This window comes from Erythrolamprus reginae, chromosome 1, assembly GCF_031021105.1.
Source record: "Erythrolamprus reginae isolate rEryReg1 chromosome 1, rEryReg1.hap1, whole genome shotgun sequence".
In the NCBI taxonomy this organism is placed as follows: domain Eukaryota; kingdom Metazoa; phylum Chordata; class Lepidosauria; order Squamata; family Dipsadidae; genus Erythrolamprus; species Erythrolamprus reginae.
In genome coordinates this window covers 180,152,881-180,175,713 of record NC_091950.1, presented here as the reverse complement: position 1 = coordinate 180,175,713, position 22,833 = coordinate 180,152,881, and the positions used below count along the sequence as shown (strand labels likewise).

Here is a 22,833-nt window from a genome sequence, read left to right as displayed (position 1 = left end):
TAAGAGAAAATGACAGATCATTGCTCAGATAGCAGCCACATTCCTCCCCCAAAATGTTGCCTTTCCCCCCCCCCTTTTTGCTATTCAAGAGTATCCAAATACTAACAAAGGCTAAATGAAGCTGACATGTTACCCTTAAGAAACAAAGTTGTAAGTGGTAGCTTCAAAGGAAACCTTGAATAAATAGGACACATTGTGTACAGCTAGGCTAACATCCAACATATGCTTTGTTTTCCTGATGCTGCGACAGAGCACGAATAGCCCCTGGTAAAGTTTGTGATTTGCACTGGCTGGTATAGACAACATTTATAATGTCCCCCTTTTTTGCCTGTATAAACTTAAAATGGAATTAAGAAAGCTTGGAGCAACAATATCTGGTGGAAAACGAACACTCATATATCACTGCTTGGACAAATTGCTATGAAATTAAAAGAAATGAAGGAATGAAAATCTGAGCCTAGTTTTGTAAGAATTTTCTTGCCCTTTGTTCAAAGCAGGGGAAGGAGGGAGCAATAGAATACATTTATGAACTTGGTTGTACCAGTGCAAAGGTACAGATATAGTTCCAATAAAGGAGAATACAGTGGTACTTACCAACCTAATTCGTTCTACCATTACTTACCAAATTAATTCGTTCTGTGACCAGGTTCTTAAGTAGAAAAGTTTGTAAGAAGAAGCAATTTTTCCCCTAGGAATCAATGTAAAAGCAAATAATGCATGTGATTGGGAAAACCACAGGGAGGGTGGAGGCCCTGTTTCCTCCCAGGAGTTTCCTAGAGAGGCCCCGTGGAGGCTTCTCCCCGCCTTTTCTGGCCCTGTTTCCTCCCAGGAGATTCCTAGAGAGACCCCACAGAGGCTTCTCCCTGCCTTTTCTGGTTATAGTTTCGGAGGCTCAGGTTTGTAAGTAGAAAATGGTTCTTGAGACAAAAAAATCTTGAACACCTGGTTCTTATCTAGAAAAAATTGTAAGTAGAGATGTTCTTAGGTAGAGGTACCACTGTATTTGTAGCTTAGGGATGAAATGAGCTTGCTTGTTTTTTTGCAGACATTTCATTTCTCAAATAGGTAACATCATCAGTGCTAGTAAGGAATGGAGTTTGCTGTCTGTTTATATTCTGGTGGCTTGCCCTGTCAGTGTGGGTGGGGGAAGTCTTAGAAATTCTTTGGTTGGGCTGTTTACTGATGGCTTTCTTAGTTACTTGATTGCATTTTTGTTTACTTGATGGTTGGTCTGATGTTAACTTTAGAATTCATCTATACTGTTCTGGGTGCTGATTGCTATTGGAGAGATGCTTGGGTCTTTTAATTCCTTTTGGGGCTATGTGAGTAGTCCCTTCTGCATAGTCTATAGATGTTGTTAATATCTATGTGTCTATTGATGGATGATTTGTCAGAGTGCCAAGCTTCTAGAAATTCCCTGACATTTTTTGGACTTGGCTTAGTCGCGTTTTTCGAATTGAAACTATGAGTGAGTGAGTCTGTCTATGTTGTGAAAACAGCTGTATGTCAGCACTACTGTTTGCAACCAGCTGGGTGCTGCCAAGGCACCAAGTCTAGTTTTTTCAAAGAGGTCAAAGGAGTACACAGGAGTAAAATAGTACTTCATTGTTACACATAAATTGAATCACCATCTTTATGCTCAGAAACTATGTAGCACTGGACCAAAACCATCTCCTGTCAGTAAGATTTCTATTATGTGAAAAGTTAAGATTTCTATTATATGCAAACCTGCATCAGAAATGGTGGACTTGTCACCCACAAGGTTTTACTTAGAAACATAGAAGACTGACGGCAGAAAAAGACCTCATGGTCCATCTAGTCTGCCCTTATACTATTTCCTGTATTTTATCTTACAATGGATATATGTTTATCCCAGGCATGTTTAAATTCAGTTACTGTGGATTTACCAACCACGTCTGCTGGAAGTTTGTTCCAAGGATCTACTACTCTTTCAGTAAAATAATATTTTCTCATGTTGCCTTTGATCATTCCCCCAACTAACTTCAGATTGTGTCCCCTTGTTCTTGTGTTCACTTTCCTATTAAAAACACTTCCCTCCTGAACCTTATTTAACCCTTTAACATATTTAAATGTTTCGATCATGTCCCCCCTTTTCCTTCTGTCCTCCAGACTATACAGATTGAGTTCATTAAGTCTTTCTTGATACGTTTTATGCTTAAGACCTTCCACCATTCTTGTAGCCCGTCTTTGGACCCGTTCAATTTTGTCAATATCTTTTTGTAGGTGAGGTCTCCAGAACTGAACACAGTACTCCAAATGTATTCTCACCATCGTTCTATATAAGGGGATCACAATCTCCCTCTTCTTGCTTGTTATACCTCTAGCTATGCAGCCAAGCGTTCTACTTGCTTTCCCTACTGCCTGATAGCACTGTTCACCCATTTTGAAACTGTCAGAAATCACTACCCCTAAATCCTTCTCTTCTGAAGTTTTTGCTAACACAGAACTGCCAATGCAATACTCAGATTGAGGATTCCTTTTCCCCAAGTGCATTATTTTACATTTGGAAACATTAAACTGCAGTTTCCATTGCTTTGACCATTTATCTAGTAAAGCTAAATCATTTATCATATTACAGACCCCTCCAGGAATATCAACCCTATTGCACACTTTAGAGTCATCGGCAAATAGGCAAACCTTCCCTACCAAACCTTCCCCTATGTCACTCACAAACATATTAAAAAGAATAGGACCCAGAACAGACCCTTGTGGCACACCGCTTGTAATCTGTCTCTGCTCAGAATACTTATTTGCCCTTAAACCATTCTAAAACTGCAGAAGGAAGAAGAACTGTGTATCATTCATTTATTGAATACCTTTTAGCCAAAATCACTTTTTTCCTCAGTGATTTTTACAAACATGGAAAAGTTACCTTGTACTATAATTTAATGGCCCTGAGAATCCCACATCTTTCCCTCAAAAGGCAATGGGCCTGTTTTGAACCTCACAATTCCCAATTCTGGTCTAAAGAGGCAGTTCATTACCACTTAAACATCCAAGAAAACTAACTTTCCATCTCTTCCAAACCCCAATTGAATTTATCAACCAGGGTGAACAAGACTGTTTTTCTTTCAAAGGCCATGTTAGAATAAACTTACACCTAATTGAAAACAAGATTTCCCAAGATCAATCAATGGGTAACTTAGAGATGGAAGGTTATCTAAAGGTGAATTTATTGAAATGTGAAGTTCCGTTTTGTCTTTTGTTTTCCAGAGAAGATTTTATGTTACTTTTCTTTTCTTTTTTTTAAAAAAGAGGGCAAATTCTTGTTAGTGGGTCTGCATAGTGGTCCTATATTTTAAGCTTGAGAATTTTCAGTTTGTCAGAACTGATAGGCTTCCACTGGATGTGACTTATGCGATGAATGGCATGTGTCATTAAGCAGAAATTAAGAATATGGCATCAAAAAGAATATCCTACAAGAATTATACTAATAGTTGGCCTCCAGGAGTGACTGGGAAAGGAAGTGAAATGGGGCAGGAAGCATTTTTGCAATAATAAACTGCCTGCCTGATTCGGCTTTGTTCAATTGCTTGCTATATTCAGCTGTGCTAGACTAATATATATTTTCCACTTCATGAATCCAGGATCACTTCTATTTACCCTGTTACTGGACGTGGCACAGAGCTTTTTGAAAACGGGAATGTAATTAAAAAAAATGGACTACTAGCTAAGATTCTTTCTGCTGGAAATGCCAAGGACTGAACTCGGGACCTTTGGAGTGAGTTACGTTTCTTTCCCCAATACTGGGGGCTATATTACTTTACCAAGGAAACTTGTCTTTAAGCAGGCTCAGAAAACTTTTCTAAAGCTCTGAAATTTAAGTAATGAAACACCAAATCTTTAATTTTTTGCTCTTCTCTAGCCCTTTCTGCTTGCAAATCAGCTAAATTATTCAGTCCTGCGCTTTTAACTATTTGATTAAAAATAAATCTTAAAATAGACTTTTAGTTGCTCATTATAATAAAATTGAGAATTCTTAGGAAAAGCCTAAAAAGAACAATACAAGAATATTTCAGATATCAAACTTCATACATTTTCCTTGAGAGACTAGATGCACGGTGAAGCACAAAGTGAAAAATATACTAATGGCACTTCTTCACCGGTGAATTAAAATTATGTGTACTAGTCCTTGAGCCAGCAGAAAGAACACTGGCTTAAAATGGGAGGATTCCACCAGCAATCCTTATCCTGCTAAAGGCACATTGTCAATTATCCAGAACATGTTAAAGATAAGATTTTGAATATCTCCTTTCAGCATTGCTTCATTCTTACAAATTCACCAGCTATTAGGAGACCATCTATTAGCCCCTTCCCTTAGGTTGGGATAGAACTGGGAGAAGCGGCAGGATTTACTAGGTGGCTAGTCAGTTGAAAGATTCAGCATTATTTCACAAATATGTAGGGGTTCTTCCCACCTTCTAGGGCAGACCAGGACTTTAATGCCCCCTCCCCCGAGTTATATCTGGTCCTTTGGCTGTCTCTGTTTGTCCCACATGGATTGCTTTTATTTTGAAGGCGACTATTTTGTTTTCCACCTTACCTATGGACACATGTACAGTGTTCCCTCGATTTTCACGGGTTCGAACTTTGCGAAAAGTCTATACCACGGTTTTTCAAAAATATTAATTAGAAAATACTTCACAGGTTTTTTTCCCTATACCACGGTTTTTCCTGCCCGATGACATCATGTCATTGCCAAACTTTCATCTGCCTTTGATAAATATTTTTTTTAATAAACTTTAATAAACATGGTGAGTAATAATCTAAATGGGAATGGGAAATTGCAATTTAGAGGTTTAAAGTGTTAACGGAAGGCTTGTGATATTGTTCACAGCCAAAAATAGTGTATTTACTTCTGCATTTCTACTTTGCGGAAATTTGAGTTTCGCGGGAGGTCTCGGAACACGTGCCCTGCGAAAAGCGAGGGAACACTGTATATGCCTACACATCTTCACAGCCCTACTGGTTCAGCCCTCCATAACAGTCACCGTTTCTCATATGATCTCTTGGGAAAATTGCTCTAGCACCGTGATGGCGAACCTATGGCATGTGTGCTGGAGGTGGCAAGTAGAGCCCTTTCTGTGGACACGCATGTCACCGGCCAGATGATCTTTGCTTGTGCTAGAGCCCCCAAAACCTGAAGACCAGCTGGCCAGTGCGCATGAGCAAGGTGGTTACCTGGCCTTCGGGTTTCTGGCACTCCGCCATGCATAGAGATCAGCTGTCTGGTGCACACATGTACATGCTGGAAACCCAAAGACCAGGTGGCCACATGCGCATGGACACTGGCCAGCTAGTCTTCTGGTTTCAGGGGCTCTGGCACATGCAAAGACCAGCTGCCAAGTGCACATGTACTGGAAACCCAAAGTGGCTAGTGTGCGCATGTACACCGTCCAGCTGGTCTTGGAGTTTCTAGGGCTGCAGTGTGCGCACATTTCAGTTTAAGCACCCAGTGCCGAAAATGTTCACCATCACTACTCTAGGGGCTCACCTGACTGCTTCAGTAGCAGAAGGTGAGTAAAGCACAACAGACAGTATCTATGTGAAAAGTCAGCTGAAGGCAAGCTTTAGATGTGGCTTGAGAATTGGATGATGGCAAAGCTACTATAGACTATTTTATGATATAATACTCGAATGCTCACTGAATACCACTGCAAACTACCAGAAGTTCAATTCACAGTTCAGAATCTATATTTACGATCACTCAATTCAAGTAAATTAGCATGTAGAAGAACAGTCTACAGTAGCGTACTCATAACTATTGATAAGTATAAAGTGTAAGATACTTTCCTGTATTAATTTTTATTTTTTGTTTGTTTGCAGCTCTCTTTTCTAATTTTTAAAAGCCTTTATTTTAAGTTTAAAGATTGTTTTAATTGTGTAAGTATGCAATTTTAAGTAAAATGAAGAAATAAAAAGGACAATTTTGAATTCCATTTTCTGTTGTCCGTAATAAAATCCTCGCACTTAGCTTTTTCACTGCAAAACCAATTCACTTGGATCCAATAATTAGCATACACCATTCTAAAACTTCTTCAAAACGAATGACAGAGAAGCACTGGAGGGTAGCAAAAGGAATACCAAAGTTCAAGTTTCCTACTTGAATGTATGTAGGATTCATTCATGAAAGACATTCTGAAAGTGCAAATCTGGTTTATTGACGACAGCTGGAGCGTAGGTAGAAAAAAAATCTTTTTAAAAATCTACATGTTAAGACATCCTTATCTCAACAGAAAAAAAAATAAACCTGTAAATCATCTTAATAAAAAGGACAGAAAACTGAATGCGTCTAACATAAGGCCAAAAAAAAAAAATCACAGTTAAAGCTGGCCTTTAGGCAGGGAGCAATAAAAATGTCACTAAATGGGCATCCTGCTGTGTAACTAGTTGCATTTCACTATCTCAGAACTGATTTTCTTGGCTTCTAGTAATTTTCAGAGAACGTGCGGTTCAGTAAGCTGACTTCTCTGTTGCTTTACGAAAATGTATGCAGACTCACCTCCAATAAAATGTACACGCAACATTTTATTTTATGCCCCAAACTATAGAAGGGATGTTTTCAAAGGTAAAATCTAAACTAGAACAAAAACTACTCTCTTCAACCACTCTTTCTCAAGAATTATTGGGCAAAGAAATAAACTTACAATCACTCACAAAAGTGCGGTCCTACAAAACTACGATACATGGCAAGCATATCTTCAACAGAACATTCAGATCTCATCAGCATTATTGTATTATGGTTACAAAGAAGTTTTGACCTAGCTTTTTCTGATATATGCAAACATTCATAATACTAACATAAATCATAGTTTTATGGATTCGCTACACTGATCAATTTTGAAGAAAACATTAAGCATTTGAATTGTCATCCTCCTGGTTAACTGTCCTTTTTAGTCATTTTGGTCTGAGATACATCCCCATCATCCCCAACCTAAATTTGAACAATATAAAATTTTTAATTTTTTTCTTCCCCCTTCACAAAAAAAGTAAATAGAGTAACCTGCTAGTATATTTTATCCCCAACTCATGTATGTATCTATGCTTGCCTGCAAAAAGTTTTTCAAAGGTAGAATTGGTAAAATATCTAATATAAAAAAGATAAAAGATCATTCTGCACGCAGCAACACATTTTAATGAAATAGCAACGTGCATACAGAAGCAAAGGAAAAATCAACTTTCATTTGGGAAAATCCAAGGGAAGAATGTAATTGGGTTTTTTGCACACCAAAAACCACCAGTAGGTGGAGCATTCTACTGGCAGACTAAAAGAGACATCAATAAAGCTCACTTAATAATGGAACATAGATTTTATGAAGTCAGTTCTTTGGCACGGTCCCATGTATGATAATGCGTCATCTATCCACCAGAAGACAATATACATGAAGAAAGAACAGATCTCCCTGACTCAAAAGACATGAACCTCTTCCCAGAACTACTTCTGGCATGTTCTCAGGAATTATCACACAAACAGGCAAAATAGGCACTGAGAGCAAAGGGGGACAAGGCTAATCTAGTTCTCATATCCTTTTTTCAGTGTGAAGGAAAGGACTCAAAATGGGTGTGCTTCCCTTGCTATGTGAAGTAGGAAAAACAATAAACCTTTCTCTGCCATGGTGTTATGTTGGTTGGAGAAAACCTACTAAACATAGGAAAAGAAAGAACTGGAGCTACAATAGCAACAGCAATAGCGCTTATATACTGCTTCACAGGGCTTTACATCCCTCTCTGATCGGTTTACAGAGTCAGCATATTTCCCCCAACAATCTGGGTCCCCATTTTACCAACCTCGGAAGGATGGAAGGCTGAGTCAACCTTGAGCTGGTCAGGATCAAGCTCCTGACAGTGGCCAGGGTTAGCCTGCAATACTTCCTTCTAACCTCTGCGCTACCATGGCTTAATGAAAGTTAACTGCAATTAAGGCAACTTTTTCTAACTGATTAGCTAAACAGTACAGCAGGTGAAAAACAGCAGTTGGTACTTAAAAGACTCTTGTAGGGGAATGCAAAGGTACACAAAGGGAGAAATGTATGAACCCAAGGGCCATGCAGTATTTCTGCAATTTAGCTGTAGTGACAGAATGTAGTGACAGTATGGGCTCAGATTCACACAACTGGGATTCAAACTTCTGCTTTTAACACTGGCAAGAAAAGAGGGGACGTACCATCATAGTAGACTATGGCGCCCACAAGTTTGTCCTTCCGTAACATAGGGAAGAGTTCCAAAGCTTTGGATTTGCTAAGCACGTAGCTGCTTTTCAGACATTGGGATCCTGCCACAAGGTCATACATCTTAATTCCCACCCAGTAATAAGGCAGTTGCCACCACCTAAAAAGAAAAAGATGATAAATAAATACATAAGCATGTAAAACAAATCTCCCCCCACCCTTTTTAAGCAATGGACATTCTTTTAAAACAAATCTGAAAATTCAAACAGAATTTTGAAAAATCAGAATAGATCTGGATATGTGTGGAAAAACTGTTCGAACGATCACAGGGGAATTCTGCAAGCCAATGTTTCAACTAAAAGCAGTCGCCCAAGAAGAAGTGAGATATAACTATTCCAAATACTATTTTATTCAAATCAATATATGTTTTTTTAATTCATTTTGTTATTTATTGAAGTTATCCTAAGTTTCTTGGAATAAAAGCAGAGGATATACAGTACAAATATATACAAATATAGATACATACAGTATCTATATTTGCAAATATATTTGCAAATATGTATTTATTTGCAAAGGCAGAAACAGTAATTTATAAAACAGAAAGGTTCCAAATGAGGTGGAATGCAATCAATTCAGTAAAAGGAACTGGACACCAAGTTCATATTACCACTTGGATGAAGCTTTACTGTGCAGCTGGATCCAAGCATCAAATACTGGGAGTAGGGAAGAAGGACCATTTTAACAACATACAAAGGATTTAATCCCATAATATCTAAATTTGTGGGGTTCCTCAGGGGTCGGTCCCCTCCCCCCCCCCTGCTGTTCAATATCTACATGAAACAGCTGGGTGAGATCATCCAAAGACACGGGATGAGTTACCATCAGTATGTTAATGATACTCAGTTATACATCTCCACTCTGTGTCCACTCAGTAAAGCAGTGGAAGTAATGGGGCGGTGTCTGGAGGCTGTTAGGGTTTGGATGGGTGTTAAAAGGCTCAGTCTCAACCCCGACAAAGCGGCTGTGGGTTTTGCCTCCCAAGGACAATCCCGTCTGTCCGTCCATTAAATGGCCCCCTCAGAGAGGGTCCCTAACCTGGGAGTCCTCCTCAACCCACAGCTGACCTTAAAGCACCATCTTTCAGCTGTGACGAGGGGGGCCATTTGCCCAGGTTCATCTGGTGCAGCAGTGCGGTCCTACCTGGACAGGGAGTCTCTACTCCCTATTCATGCCCTCCTCACCTCAAGGTTTGACTACTGCGATGTTTTTTACATGGCGCTACCTTTGTTCAGAGACTGCAGGTAGCACAGAACGCAGCCAGGCGAGCAATCATGGGCCTGCTGAGACAAGCCTGTGTCTCTACAGCACTCCGCGAGCTGCACTGGCTGCCAATTAGTCTCCAAACACAATTCAAAGTGTTGGTTATGACCTATAAAGCCCCACATGGCATTGGAACAGATTACTTATGGGACCATATTCTGCCTCATACATCCCAGCGGCTGGTCAGGTCCCACAGAGTCGGCCTTCTCCAGGTCCCATCAGCTAGACAATGTCATCTGGCATGGCCTAGGAGAATAGCCTTTTCTGTGGTGGCCCTGACTCTATGGAACGAGCTCCCCCCCAGAGATCCATACTGCCCCCACTCTCCCTGCCTTCCGTAAAGTTCTAAAGATACATCTCTGCCAGCAGGGTTGGGGCCATTGAAATTTTAATATCTTGCCCTGCCCAATGAATGAATGTGTGATGTATGATGGATGAATTGGTTTGTTTAATTTTTAACTATGGGGATTTTTAGATTATAATTTTACTTAGATTTCTAACAGGTTTATATTACCTTGTTGTAAGCCGCCCTGAGTCTCGGGAAATGGGCAGGATAAAAATCAAATCAAATCAAATCAAATCTAATATGAATGAATGAATGAATTGATTAATGGATTGATTGATTAATTAATTAATTAATAAATAAATATTTAGTGCCATGTGAATTACACAGCAGCTTAAGTCAACAATTACCTGCCTGGACCACATGTCTTATCCTATGGTCAAGATATTAAAATAATCATCTTTACCCTCAAACCTCTCTTCACCCCTTTCTTCCCTCCCCCACAGAGATCGCCTTTGTACTAGAACATGAAAATGTTAAATAATATTTGAGATTTCAAACTAACAGATTTGGAGACCTATCTACTGACATCAATGTGTCTTAAAAGTAAACATGATTAACAATTTTGAAAATATGTTAAAATTCAAGCTGGCTAATGAATTTAATTCTTGGTTACTAGAGTTAGCCAGAATTTATCAGTAAGCACCTATTTAAGATTATTGCGGGGGGAAATATACCGTATATACTCGAGTATAAGCCGAGTTTTTCAGCCCAAAAAATGGGCTGAAAAACACAACCTCGGCTTATACTCGGGTCATTGACAAAGTCACCACAAGAGGGCGCCATTGCTTGAGCTAGAGCGAGGAGGCACCAGCTTTTGTCCCCTCTCGCACGCCGTAGGAGCTGTGGGAGGGGTGGGGCTGGTGCCTTCTCTCCCTGGCTCAAGCAAAGGAGCCAGCCATGTGCTCCAACCGAGAGGGGGGGAAAGCAATGGAAAGCCGGTGAGGTCGTGTGTGTGTGTGTGTGTGTGTGCCCCCTCTCCCCCCCACCGTGAAAAAAGCCAGCTACCTCTTGCTGAAACCCGGAGGCTTTTTTTTTTACTCCCTGTGTGTATTTGTCAACAGGTTTACAGTAACTATTCCTTGCTCTCTCTGCATTGCCCTTAGTTGGATTAAAAAGGTCCCCGGCTGTCAGATTCTCCTCCTCCTCCTTTGAAAGGATTTAAACCGTTTAAAAAATGGTATTTTGTGGTAGTTACTGTCCTTGCTTGGATAGGAACTAATAAGGCAAGAGCTAGACAGGAATTCCTAAAGTGTGTTTGTGGATCTTTAAAAGTTGTCTTTTATAAAGTGGGTTTGAGAGCAAGTTTCAATAAGTATGAGGGGAAGCATTTTACATATTTTAAAAATGAGTTTGATTCTTAATAGGACCTGCATATTTAGGATACAAAACCACAAGAGCTGTCTGTGTTTTGCAAGTTTTGCTTGTCTCACTAGTCTGTCTGTCTGTCTGTCTGTCTCTTTCTTTCTTTCTTTCTTTCTTTCTATCTATCTATCTATCTATCATCTACCTACCTACCTACCTACCTACCTACCTACCTACCTATCTGGTTTTCTATGCTGATAACCTCACAGCAGCTAATGCTGAAGCTCTGTTTGGATATACAGATTTATTTAATTAATTAATTAATTAATTAATTAATTAATTAATTAATTAATTAACTGGATCTGTATGCCGCCCCTCTCCAAGGACTCAGGGTGGCTCACAGCATATATAAAAACAGAACAATAATGTAAATCCAATTAATGATGAGATGATGAGAAGGAATCCTGTTTTAAATTTACAGAGCTAGTTTACTGGTTTTCTTTAAAATAAATATTCTAAAACATGTGATCTTCTGATGTTTCAATTAATGTAATTTTATTGGTTTCCATTTTTATAAGTTACCAGTAGCCACTGCATTTTCTAACCTCGGCTTATACTCGGGTCAATAAGTTTTCCCAGTTTTTTGTGGCAAAACTGGTGCCTCGGCTTATACTCGGGTCGGCTTATACTCGAGTATATACGGTAGTCGCTATTTTACTAGCAAGGGGGTGGGGGGAAATACTGATAACAGGACAATAACCTGTAGCATATCATTCCATTTGCATTATCTAGGAAGCTTGCTTAACAAGCTATGAAGACCATCAGATGTTCTGCCACCACCACCCCCCAATTCTATTTATGTGAATTTTGAATTAGTAGGAACCTGAGGGTAACTTTCTCTGTGTCATCCTCTTCAAAACATAGTTGACTAAAGCAACTTCACTGGACTGTTGAGTCACAGACTGAGAAAAGTAGTCACTCTCCATTTTACTCTGATAAGTTGTATTTAAACATTTATTATATCGCATGGGTTACTCTTTAAAGTTGTTCAGGTATGGAATTTCTTTAAATGCCTTACATTTCAAAGGCACTGCTGAACCCCCTTGTTGGGCCTGGCCTTGCCAATTTTTGGAATAAAATGTTGGGTAACCTAAAGCCAGCTGCAGTTCTTAAGGCAATGGAAATTGTGCACGCTTGGGCAAAAGAGAGCAATGACTGACGATTTGCATACTAACGTTTCTAATGTTTAGTTAACAGGTTTCTAACAAACGTGCATAAATAAGCAGCCAACAGGCATTTGAAGCTTCTTACATAATATAAAAAAGTCTTATTTAAATGACTCGGATGATGCTTCAAAGTTCCCTTTCTTGTAGGGCATCTGAACTGATGGAGACCAAAGCAAGTTGTATACTTTTACCCTGAGATGTGGAAAGTTCAGTGTGCCAGAATTATACTTGTAAGACATGTTCTAGAATTGCTGTAGCATCACCATGTTTTTCTTGGATACATAACATCACATTATCTGAGCGCAATATGTTTATTTAGGTTTGATGATTTCTCTCTTTGATCCTTGATATTTCCCCTGCTTAGTGTATTTTTTGTGAGTCATTGTGGTGGGATGTGTGAAACTAAGTCTCAAAACGTCACTCGCTTTAGAAAGTCACTTAAGAGATCCTGGGTAAGACATCATATCAGGCTAATATCCTTCCTCCAGTGCCACTCCAAAGATTAAAATTCAAATAGATAAGTTATAAAACACTTAAATATTCTCTTCCTGTAACATCCACTCTGATGCATCCTTCTGTAAGTCCTAAACAGCATATATTTGTGCATTTGTGCATCTATATTTTTATGTTTTATTGATTTTATTGCAAATTCTTTGTCCAGATTAATTGAGAATCAGGCATAATTCAAGTTTAATAAATCATTATTATCCAAGAACATTAATTGGATACTCTCTTTTCACATCTCATTGACTAATTTAAGAGAAAATATTGGTCTATCTAAACAGTAAAAAAGCTACTTATGTATTTTTCTTTCTCAAGGCATTTGAGAAGTCAGGAAAATTAACAGTGTGCATACATTTGCATCTCATTTTCTATCTTTTTTATACTACAGAGATGCAAACATGGTTCCAACATTTAGAAAGGAGATGCCATTATAAATAAATAAATGCACGTAAACACTGATGCACATACACACACGTAAGTTTCAATTCTGAGATGGCTAATCAAGATTTAATTCAAGCAGTTATGGTATAGCAACACCAAAGGTTTCTGCCACTGTAATCAATCTGTCAGTAAAATGCCAACAGGATTCTTTGTGCATTTGCCATACCAGATTACAAACAAATGGAATCAACGGTTCAAAAGATTTCACATTACAGATCTACAAAATAATGGCAATATTTTGTTCTTGCAAAGTAAAAAAAAAAAATTTAGGCTTGGCACTAGCAAAACAAAACAAAAATTTAAAAAATAACTCATGGAAAAAAACAGTATAATTCCTACACAGTGACAGAAATTAAAATGGAAGAATAACCTGCCAAGCAAATAAAATAGGATACATTTGGGATAACTTACTTGTAAACTGGAAGCATTATAGGCAGAGGAGCAGATAAATGAGGTGCAATTTCAAGCAAGTTGGCACGTTCATGGAGGGCTTCTTTCACCATTCTATACTAAAAACAAGTAAAAGTAAACAAAGCCGAAATAGTAAAGAATTTAATGAACTGATTCTCAATGATACTGACAGACAATCTGTTGCTATTTTGTGGACTCCCTGAAGTATGAAAAAAAAACTTTTAGAAATTATGATTCTAATAAAAACCTGTACAGGTCATTCTTTGAACAGAAAAAAATACATATTTTTCTTGCAGAAAACTGTTGAAATATATCTCAACGTTTCTGCAGCTCAATATGGTTTTCACATTCTCCTTCCTCCATTTTCCAAGACAACATGAACTGTGTGAAATAGGCTGGTCTGAGAGAGAAAGGAACAAAGTCTCTCAGTAAGTTTTCACAACTAAGAGTGGAACAAGAACTTGGGTCTCCCTTGTGCCAGTTCAATATCTTACTCACTATACCATACAGGTAATCCACAACGTATGACCACAATTCAACCCAAAATTTCCATGGCTAAGCAAGACATTTGTTAAGTAAATTTTGCCCCATTTTACAACCTTTCTTGCCACAGCTGTTAAGTGAATCACTGCAGTAGTTAAGGTAGTAACACAGCTATTTAATGAATCTGGCTTCACGGATTTTGCTTATCAGAAGGTCACAAAAGGTGATCACATGATCCCGAGACACTGCAATTGTCATAAATATGAGTCATTTGCCAAGTGTCTGAATTTTGATCATGTGACCATAGGGAAGCTGCAACAGTCACAAGTGTGAAAAACAGTCATAAGTCACTTTTTTCAGTGCACTGTAATTTTGAATGGTCACTAAGCTAACTGTTGTAAGTCAAGAACTATTTGTACTAGCTCTACAGAGATAAATCTCTGTGCAGTTTCTAAATTAATATGTATCAATTATTGTTTTAAAAAATAAACCACTATTTATTTCATATTCTTATAGCTCTACTTTATAACATAAAAACATGTCTAATCAATAACAGAATATCTGGAATTAATCAGCCAAATTCAAGGAAATTTGAATTTTGCTGTATGTCAATCCAGAAAGTGCTCCGTCTGATCTTAAAATAAATACTGATTCAAATTCAAAATATCAGTATGAAACTCAAAATTGTATTGAGTTCAAAACTTCTGAAAAAATACAAATTACAACAACACAATAATTTTACACCCCACACTAGTATTTAATTACGGTACATCCATTTTCCCAGCATTACACACACATCAAATTTGTTCTTGAGTAAAATATGAGATATTTACATGATCAACAGCTAGCAGAAAATACTGTATCTGGGGAATGTAAAATGAGATCTCTGAAGGACAAAAATCCAATGTATAGTTATGGGAGGAGGCACAACTAAATTGGAAACAATATGTGTGAAAAAGATCTGGCCCAGTAGTTAATTAGAAATTAATTTGAGACATCACTGTGATATGGCTATAAAGGGAGTAAATTAAATTTTAGATTCTATCAATGGAAGTATAATGATTGCATTAAAGGAAGTAAAATGGTCAAGCCTCAACTTCCATACGTGATTAAGGTCTGGCTGTTAAACTTTCAGAACAATTCAGACAAAATTTGAAGGAGTTGATCCTCTATGAAGAAAGATAATAGCATTAGCGCTTAGATTTATATACCATTTCATTGTGTTCTACCGCCCTCTCAGTGCATTGTTCCCAACAATCTGCGTCCTCATTTTATTCGACCTCAGAAGGAAGGAAAGCTGAGTCAACCTTCGGCAAGGGAAAATCGAACTGCTGGCAGCCAGCAGATGTTGCATACAGTACTGCATTCTAACCACTCCACCAGCACAGCTAAAGGAGCTAGGTATAGGAAAGATAACTGAGGATTAGGGGGCGGGGTCTCATGGCCGCAGCACCTGGGATATTTCCTCAAGTCCCATTGCCTAGGGGTTCTGGTCCTTTTGGATCAGACCGGATCTCTCCTGCAGCGAGCGTGACGCATGGGACGTTGCTAGGGCCCCCGGCAAGCCCCGCTGGGCGAACTGGCTTGTCTCGCACCAGCTGTGGTGAAGCCGGACAGACAGGCATGCCTATTCCGACACAGCTGCGGAGACTATGCAACGCCGGGATGGTAGCTGAACGATTCCATCTGGAAAGAGAATTGGAGGAGTTACCTGCAGAGGGGGAAAAGGGGATTTCATGTCTATGGTGGTAAGCGGAGAGTGCCTGAATGGGATTTTAGACTTTTGTTTCTCGCTTGGTTGCTGGACGGAGTTAAAATGGCCTGAGAATGAAGAAGGCATCTATCTGTGCGGTGTGGCATTTCAGCGAAAGCTTTGAAAAGTAGCAAATTGCCCATCATTCGATTTTTTCTAACTACCAAATTGGTTTACTTTGAAATTTGCCTTTTGGAATTTGGAATTTTAAATTCTGTTGTGGATCCTTATATTTCTTTTCTTCTATAAACAAAGAGCAATGTAAGACCGGAAGAACAAGTCACTATTAACAGATCTTATAGTGCAGATCTGGGAATCGTTCTGTTCCCTGGGAATAGGACCGCTGAAACTGCGAGACATTAGATCCTGAGTCAGCCGATCAAAAGGGCTGTCTTTGGTAAGAAGGTGAAAGTCTATGATTCACTCGCCTGTCCTGATTCTCAATGAGGATAGGATCCAATGCCTCCCCCCAAAAGCTAGGACCCTTGTTGAAGACAGCTGAAGCCAGTCTCCACTTGGTGGAGCCCCAAGAGGCGACCAGAGGTAACAATGGAAGCTAGGACTCTGGATGCAAACTTGACTACATTAAGCATTTCATTGGCCGAGAATTCAGCAGCCGTCCTCAATTTGTTTATATCTTGATACAGCGTGGTCTCCTCAGGAGAGAGCCTCATTTCTATCTAGCGAAGCATGATGAAAGAAAGATGCCACTATTGCTGATGTGATTGCCCAGGAAGCTGCCTGATGCATCCTGCAGAGGGCCATTTCCACTTACTTATCCTCCACCTATAACCCTTCAGCAATGTCAGTAGGCAGGATGGCCAATAACGTCAGAGTTGCTACTGGAGCGTCCACCATTGGTAATTGGAGAAGCTCCTTGAGATCCGGGCCTGCACTATAAAGCTTCCTGTCATTTCCACTAGAGGCTGCGATGGAGTAAGATTTCCCTGAGTAAATCTAATCTGTTTCCGTTTTTAAATCTCTTGGAGCTACAGAAATGTTCTGTATTCCCAAGTGGTGGTGATCTCCATATTCAACAAAAATCAATGTGCTACCTTGTACAGAATGACCGTATAATCAAAATATGGTATAATGGAACATAATGACTTAGAATCAAGATAAAGAAATAATTATTCCTACCAAAAATGTTCTGCCCGCAGAATTTAGTTTTAATATGGAGAAATGCACTATGAAATGGCTAGTGTGGCGTATGAGTGATAAGAGGGAAACTAAGGTTTACTATAAATCAGGCATTAAGAAACCAAATTATTCATTTTTCAAGGAAGGCGTTTAACTGTCACAAGATCAGGAAACCTTTATGAGATAAGAGGTGCAAATGATGAGAACTTGTCAGATTTGATAATCTTCCATATATTGGAGCATTTTTATATTTTTGGGGCATTTCCCTATCACACAAATGTATTCATATAAAGACCCCGCTGCTTGAAATGGATACAAACACTTCTACAGATAATATAAAGGTGTATTGCTACTACAGGATTTTTAAAATTATAATTGTCTTAAAACATATGGAAGCTTCTCTCAACTTATTTACAAAACAATAAATTGTACCATAATAGGATTTAGAATATTTTTCTACTAGTGAGAATTTGAACCAAAATTTAATAAAATAAAGTGCTATTGAAGGGTCATTTTATTTAAATGTACACTTTGCATTTCAACTGCTTGGCCAAATGCTAACACAAAACATTCCATAATTTTAATGACACACATTTCTTCTACATAGGCATTGTCTGCTGATATTCTCAAGGTTTACAACAGTTCAAAACAAATAGTGTGTTAAAAGTCATACATGTGAGAACCAACTTAATTAAATCAAGAAACATATCATTTTGCTTTACAGCAACCATCATAAACAATTACCTGATCATAATCCAACTTCATGATGGCCTTCTGTAGATATCTCACTCCACCATGGATCAATTTAGTACTTCTGCTGCTAGTCCCTGATCCGAAATCATCCCGTTCTACAAGAGCTGTGGTGAGGCCTGCATAACCAGAAGATCAAATTAACCTCCTAAATTACACAATTTGTATGTAATCCATTAAAGACCTCTCTCTAGGGTACAGTCACAAGAAAAAAAAACCTGCTCTGAATATTTGTATTTGAAATGCATAATGTCATATTTTTGGCAGTAAAGTGTGTTAGACTTTTCAAGGGAAATATTTTGACTTAAATGATAAATACCAGAGATATGAAAATGACCAAAGAAGGAATTTGAGAGTATGTAAAACCTTTCCCCTTCTCATTAATATATGAGGACAATTAAAAATTTTAGATAAGTGATTCTAAATGAAATTAAGCTAATGCAGGACAGAAGAAGAGTTCAGGCCTAGACATTGTTACCACATTATTTTCCAACTCTTGATATTGGTACACATGAGAACAACAAATTAAACAAAGTAATTAAATCATAATCAAACAATTAGTGTTATTAGTGGCCTTTTAAATTTGCATATTTTTTTAGCAGAACAACATCATACTGGTCTACTTAAAAAATTAAAAATCAACATTGAGTAATACTTTTATTAGAGCCAACCAATTCAGAGGAGAGTGCAAGCTTTTAAGTTCTTCAAAACTTTTCACGAGGTAGAATATTACAAAAGCAGAACAGGAGACAGACAGAAGATTAATGGGCTTTGGGGAGGTTGCAACTAATTCATATTTTGTCCTAAATGGAAACTGTAATGTAATACTGGTAACATCTCCTGTCTAACTAATGTGTTCAAGTGCACAATCACTACCTTGAGACTGACTTTGAACTGCATACTTCATTACTAATTTTCAGACTGTTTTCCCCTGCTCTTTCTATTGTTTAGTAAAATATAATGACACAGAAAGTAAATGCAGTTAAAATAAACACCTACAGAACACCTGAAATGAAATTCCTATTGGGGGAAGAGGGGAAATCACATCTAATAAAAACTAACTTTGTTTGACTGCTATTTTATTAGCCGTGGTGTCAGTCAGAATGCAGTACTGCAGGCTACTTCTGCTGACTGTCGGCTGCCAGCAGTTCAGCAGTTTAATTTCCACTGGCTCAAAGTTGACTCAGCCTTCCATTCTTCCAAGTTCAGTAAAAAGAGGACCCAGATTGTTGGGGACAATATGCTAATTATGTAAACTGCTTAGAAACGGCTGTATAGCACGGTGAAGCGGTATACAAATCTAAGTGCTATTGCTAAGTGCTATTTTCAAAACTGAATAAAGTAACAATGCTAATGTCACAACCACTGTCAAAGTACTTTCCATGTGGCAATCACTCATACAATGCCATTCAAGGAAGACAACAGGAAGAATGAAAGCAAATACTGCAAGATTTTAACAGAGGGTGTGGTAGAGTGTGTAACATGATTTTGCAGATCGAAGGAGGAAGTCCTCTGCACTCTCCCTTTAGCCTTCATTACCTTAAAAATCCCGCTATGCTTTATTACAGTACAAACAGCCACATTAGCCTCTCTTGGTCCCCCTAAATTTCATGTCCTTAAAAAAAAAACTAATTATTCCCGGTAACTTTAGAAGATCAGAGTAATTTATTTTTGTCAAATGTGACTGAAGATTAATGGATACAATCAAGAATAATTTGGCAAGAACATATCAAAGACGAGGAAAACAGAATTTGCTAAGTGAAGCATCAAACTTAATATGAGAGAAAATCCCTTGAATGAAGAGCAACAATATACAATTCATTAAGCAAATGCCTATGATTATTTCACACTTCAGAAAGCTACTGATACAAATCAACAAATGTACTACGAAAACGATAAATAGAGATTGGCTTCAATTTTGGTTTTCCTATATAGCTCTATTATCCTCTAAGTCCAATCCTGTTGTGGTTGGCTCTGGCCCAGCTCCTGCCCCAAGGAATGTGGAGGTGGATGCAGAGGAAACATCTACATATCATAGGCCTGTTTTACTGCCGACAGAGTCAGGTAGTGCAGTTTCTTCGAAGAAGAAGGTGAGGGTGACTTGGAAGAGGGGGGCTTGGCACACAGCCCAGGAAGCCAATCTCCATTATCTTCAGTCGATTCGGATGAGGAAGTGTTAGACCCACGCAGGCGCAGAATTATGCATAGAAGACACCAATTGAAGAAATATTACAGGAGATAAGGGAGGCCACCTGTGTTTGGGTGGGGCTCCAGCAATTAGAGCTGCTGATATAAATAGCAGCGTGTTGGCTTGGCCGTTGTGGAAGATTATCTGATCGTTGTTTCTTCAGGACCATGCCTTGCTGCTTCCGGACTTTGTTGGTTGATTTTTCACAACTTTGAAACCAAAGCAGAGCAAAGTGTGCGTGTCTCACTTCGTGGAAGAAGGAGGGCTGTGACATTTCTTCACAGCTGCTAGCTAAGTACTTAAGGACTGATTAAGGGGATTGTACAGCCTACAAGGTTGTTTTGGAACGCGTGCTCTTTGCAATACAAAAAGGGTGCTTTGTTTCTTTCGAATTTTGTGATAAAGAATATTGTGTTTGAACATGTGACCAGATGGGAGTGGTTTGACAATCATGTGACTGGGCAGTGGCTTAAGGATCATGTGACTGACTTAAAGGTGGCCAACATGGCTGTCACTCATGTCAAGGGTTTGGGTTAGGGTGCCTGGCCTCTCCTCACCTCAAAGAGATACAATTTCCCTATCTATTTATTATTATCAAACATCCAAAATGTACTATTTAATTCTATGTATATATGTGTACATATATATTACACACAGGCACACAAAAATATACATTATCTATTATATAAACTGCATGTGTATCTACACACACACACACAGCTCTTCTAAAATTATCACTTACTGCAATAGGAAAAATACACCCTGAGTCCACTTTCTGTCACACATTTAACCATAACTAGAACATTACACATGCCTTCAGATATATTTCCCTAGCTTGCACATCACTGTTAGAACTAGGAAATGTCATGGAATGAGTAAAATGTGGTGAATCTCACTTAACAACGCTCTTGCTTAGCAAACAAAATTTGGGGCTCGGCTGTGGTCATAAGTCTTTCTTTCTTTCTTTCTCTCTCTCCTTCCTTCTTTTCTTCCCTCCCTTCTTTCTTTTTCTGTCTGTCTGTCTTCCTTCTTTTTTCTTTCCTTCTTCCCTCCCTCCTTTCCTTTTTTGTCTGTCTTCCTTCCTTCCTTCCTACCTACCACTCTTTCTTTCTCTCTCTCTTCCTTCTTAACATCTTCCTTCCTTCTCTTTCCTTCTTTCTTGCTTTCTTTCCTTCCTTCCTTCCCTTCCTTCTTTTTTAATTTCTTTCTTTCTGCCATCTCTGTGAGACGAGGACAGGCCAAGCACCCTAACCCAAACCCTTGATGTGAATGGCATCAAGTTGGCCACCTTTAAGCTAGGCACATGTTCGTCAAGCCACTTCCACCTGGTCACATGACCATCAAGCCACACCCACAAAATAACCCATGCCCACAGTGTGGTAGTAAAAAGTTTTGTGGCCCTTCACTGGATGTGAATCATTTACCTCTTGTAACAGCGTCTAAGGCACAACCACTCCCTGTGGCACCTCCACCTATGATAAGAACATCAAATTCTGAGGTTTCTCTCAAAGCCTGGAAATTTTTCTCCCTACTTGGAAGGGTGTTTAGCATCGGTACAGGTTTACATTCTGAAGCTTCCACAGTTGCAAGATGACCCTGGAAAAATAAAAGGGAGGGAGGAAGGAAGGAAGGAAGTTGTGCATGATAATTAATATTGATTTATAAAGAGCAGCACTATTTGTCCAAAATCATTGCCTACTAGTCATTAATACTGGTAACAACACAAAAGATTCATGTTAGAATAATACTGAAATAAGATAATCCCAATATTATTACAACATTATTATTATTATTATTATTATTATCATTATTCAGTATCCCAGCATGCCCATTATTTTTCCTAAAACACAAAAGACTTTTTAATGAAAGTGTCTTTAAATATAAATCAATAGAAGTCACAACTGTAGTTATTAAACTGAAAAATCTCTATTACAAATACCATCACTACAGTGTGATATAATGTTTATAGAATTGCTTTGTCATCAAACATAAATCTATGTTAAAAAAACAATACCGTGAGCGCTCCATAAAAGCACACAATTTTTATAACCATGAACTGGACTCTATTTATTTCACTAATTTGGCAGATACCAAACTAAAAAGATATGAATGCTATATCGATATTTTAAGTGAAGTGCACAGCCAAATATATTTTCTAAAAAAATATATTTCTATTTTCTAAAAACCTTTTTCTTCTTCCTTCGTATTTTTAATTGTTTTCTTTCTAATTTTTTCTGTATTTATGGAGAAGGGCCCTAAATTCTAAAGGGTTCGCTAGAAACCATGATCATGGGTTCCTTTCATCTTTTATTAACAATGCTATGCTTTAATTTGGAATATATTTTCACATTCTTCCAAAATGGTAGAAAATATAAAAACATATTATCAAAAGAGATAGTACCTTTGCTGACTATTTGCTGACTAAATTTTGCTAACTATTTGTCAAGCCACAGATGTATGATTTTGAAATGGGCCAATCTGTTTTTTAATCCTCTATACTGAATATGATATCAAAGCATATAGAAGGTTATTAAAAAATATTGGGAACAGGTGGTAAAACACATTTCTGGAACATTTAAAGCCAACTGATCCTTCTGATACTGTTTTCCTATAATACCATATGAAGAACAACTTTCACTTGTAGAAGAAAATAAATCACAGAACCTTAACTGTGGAAATAATAATACTTTCTTGGGAGTAAATCTTACTGTATAGAATGGAATTGACTTCCCATTGCATTCTACTGTGGAATTATATCAATATTAACTAGGAAGAGGCCC

The 22,833-nt window shown here is 38.2% G+C and overlaps 1 protein-coding gene across 2 annotated transcripts in view; it reads right to left on the bottom strand.

Annotated features, from left to right (window-relative positions):
• Nucleotides 1-22,833, bottom strand: part of GPD2 (glycerol-3-phosphate dehydrogenase 2) — a 130,205-nt gene that overhangs the window by 56,022 nt on the left and 51,350 nt on the right. For both annotated transcript variants that reach the window (XM_070731543.1, XM_070731542.1), the window contains exons 3-6: nt 21,478-21,649; nt 17,860-17,984; nt 13,740-13,837; nt 8,186-8,349 (exon numbers count right to left, since the gene is read on the bottom strand). In XM_070731543.1, the coding sequence (XP_070587644.1) occupies nt 8,186-8,349; nt 13,740-13,837; nt 17,860-17,984; nt 21,478-21,649 (559 nt within the window). The remainder of the gene's footprint in view (nt 1-8,185; nt 8,350-13,739; nt 13,838-17,859; nt 17,985-21,477; nt 21,650-22,833) is intronic.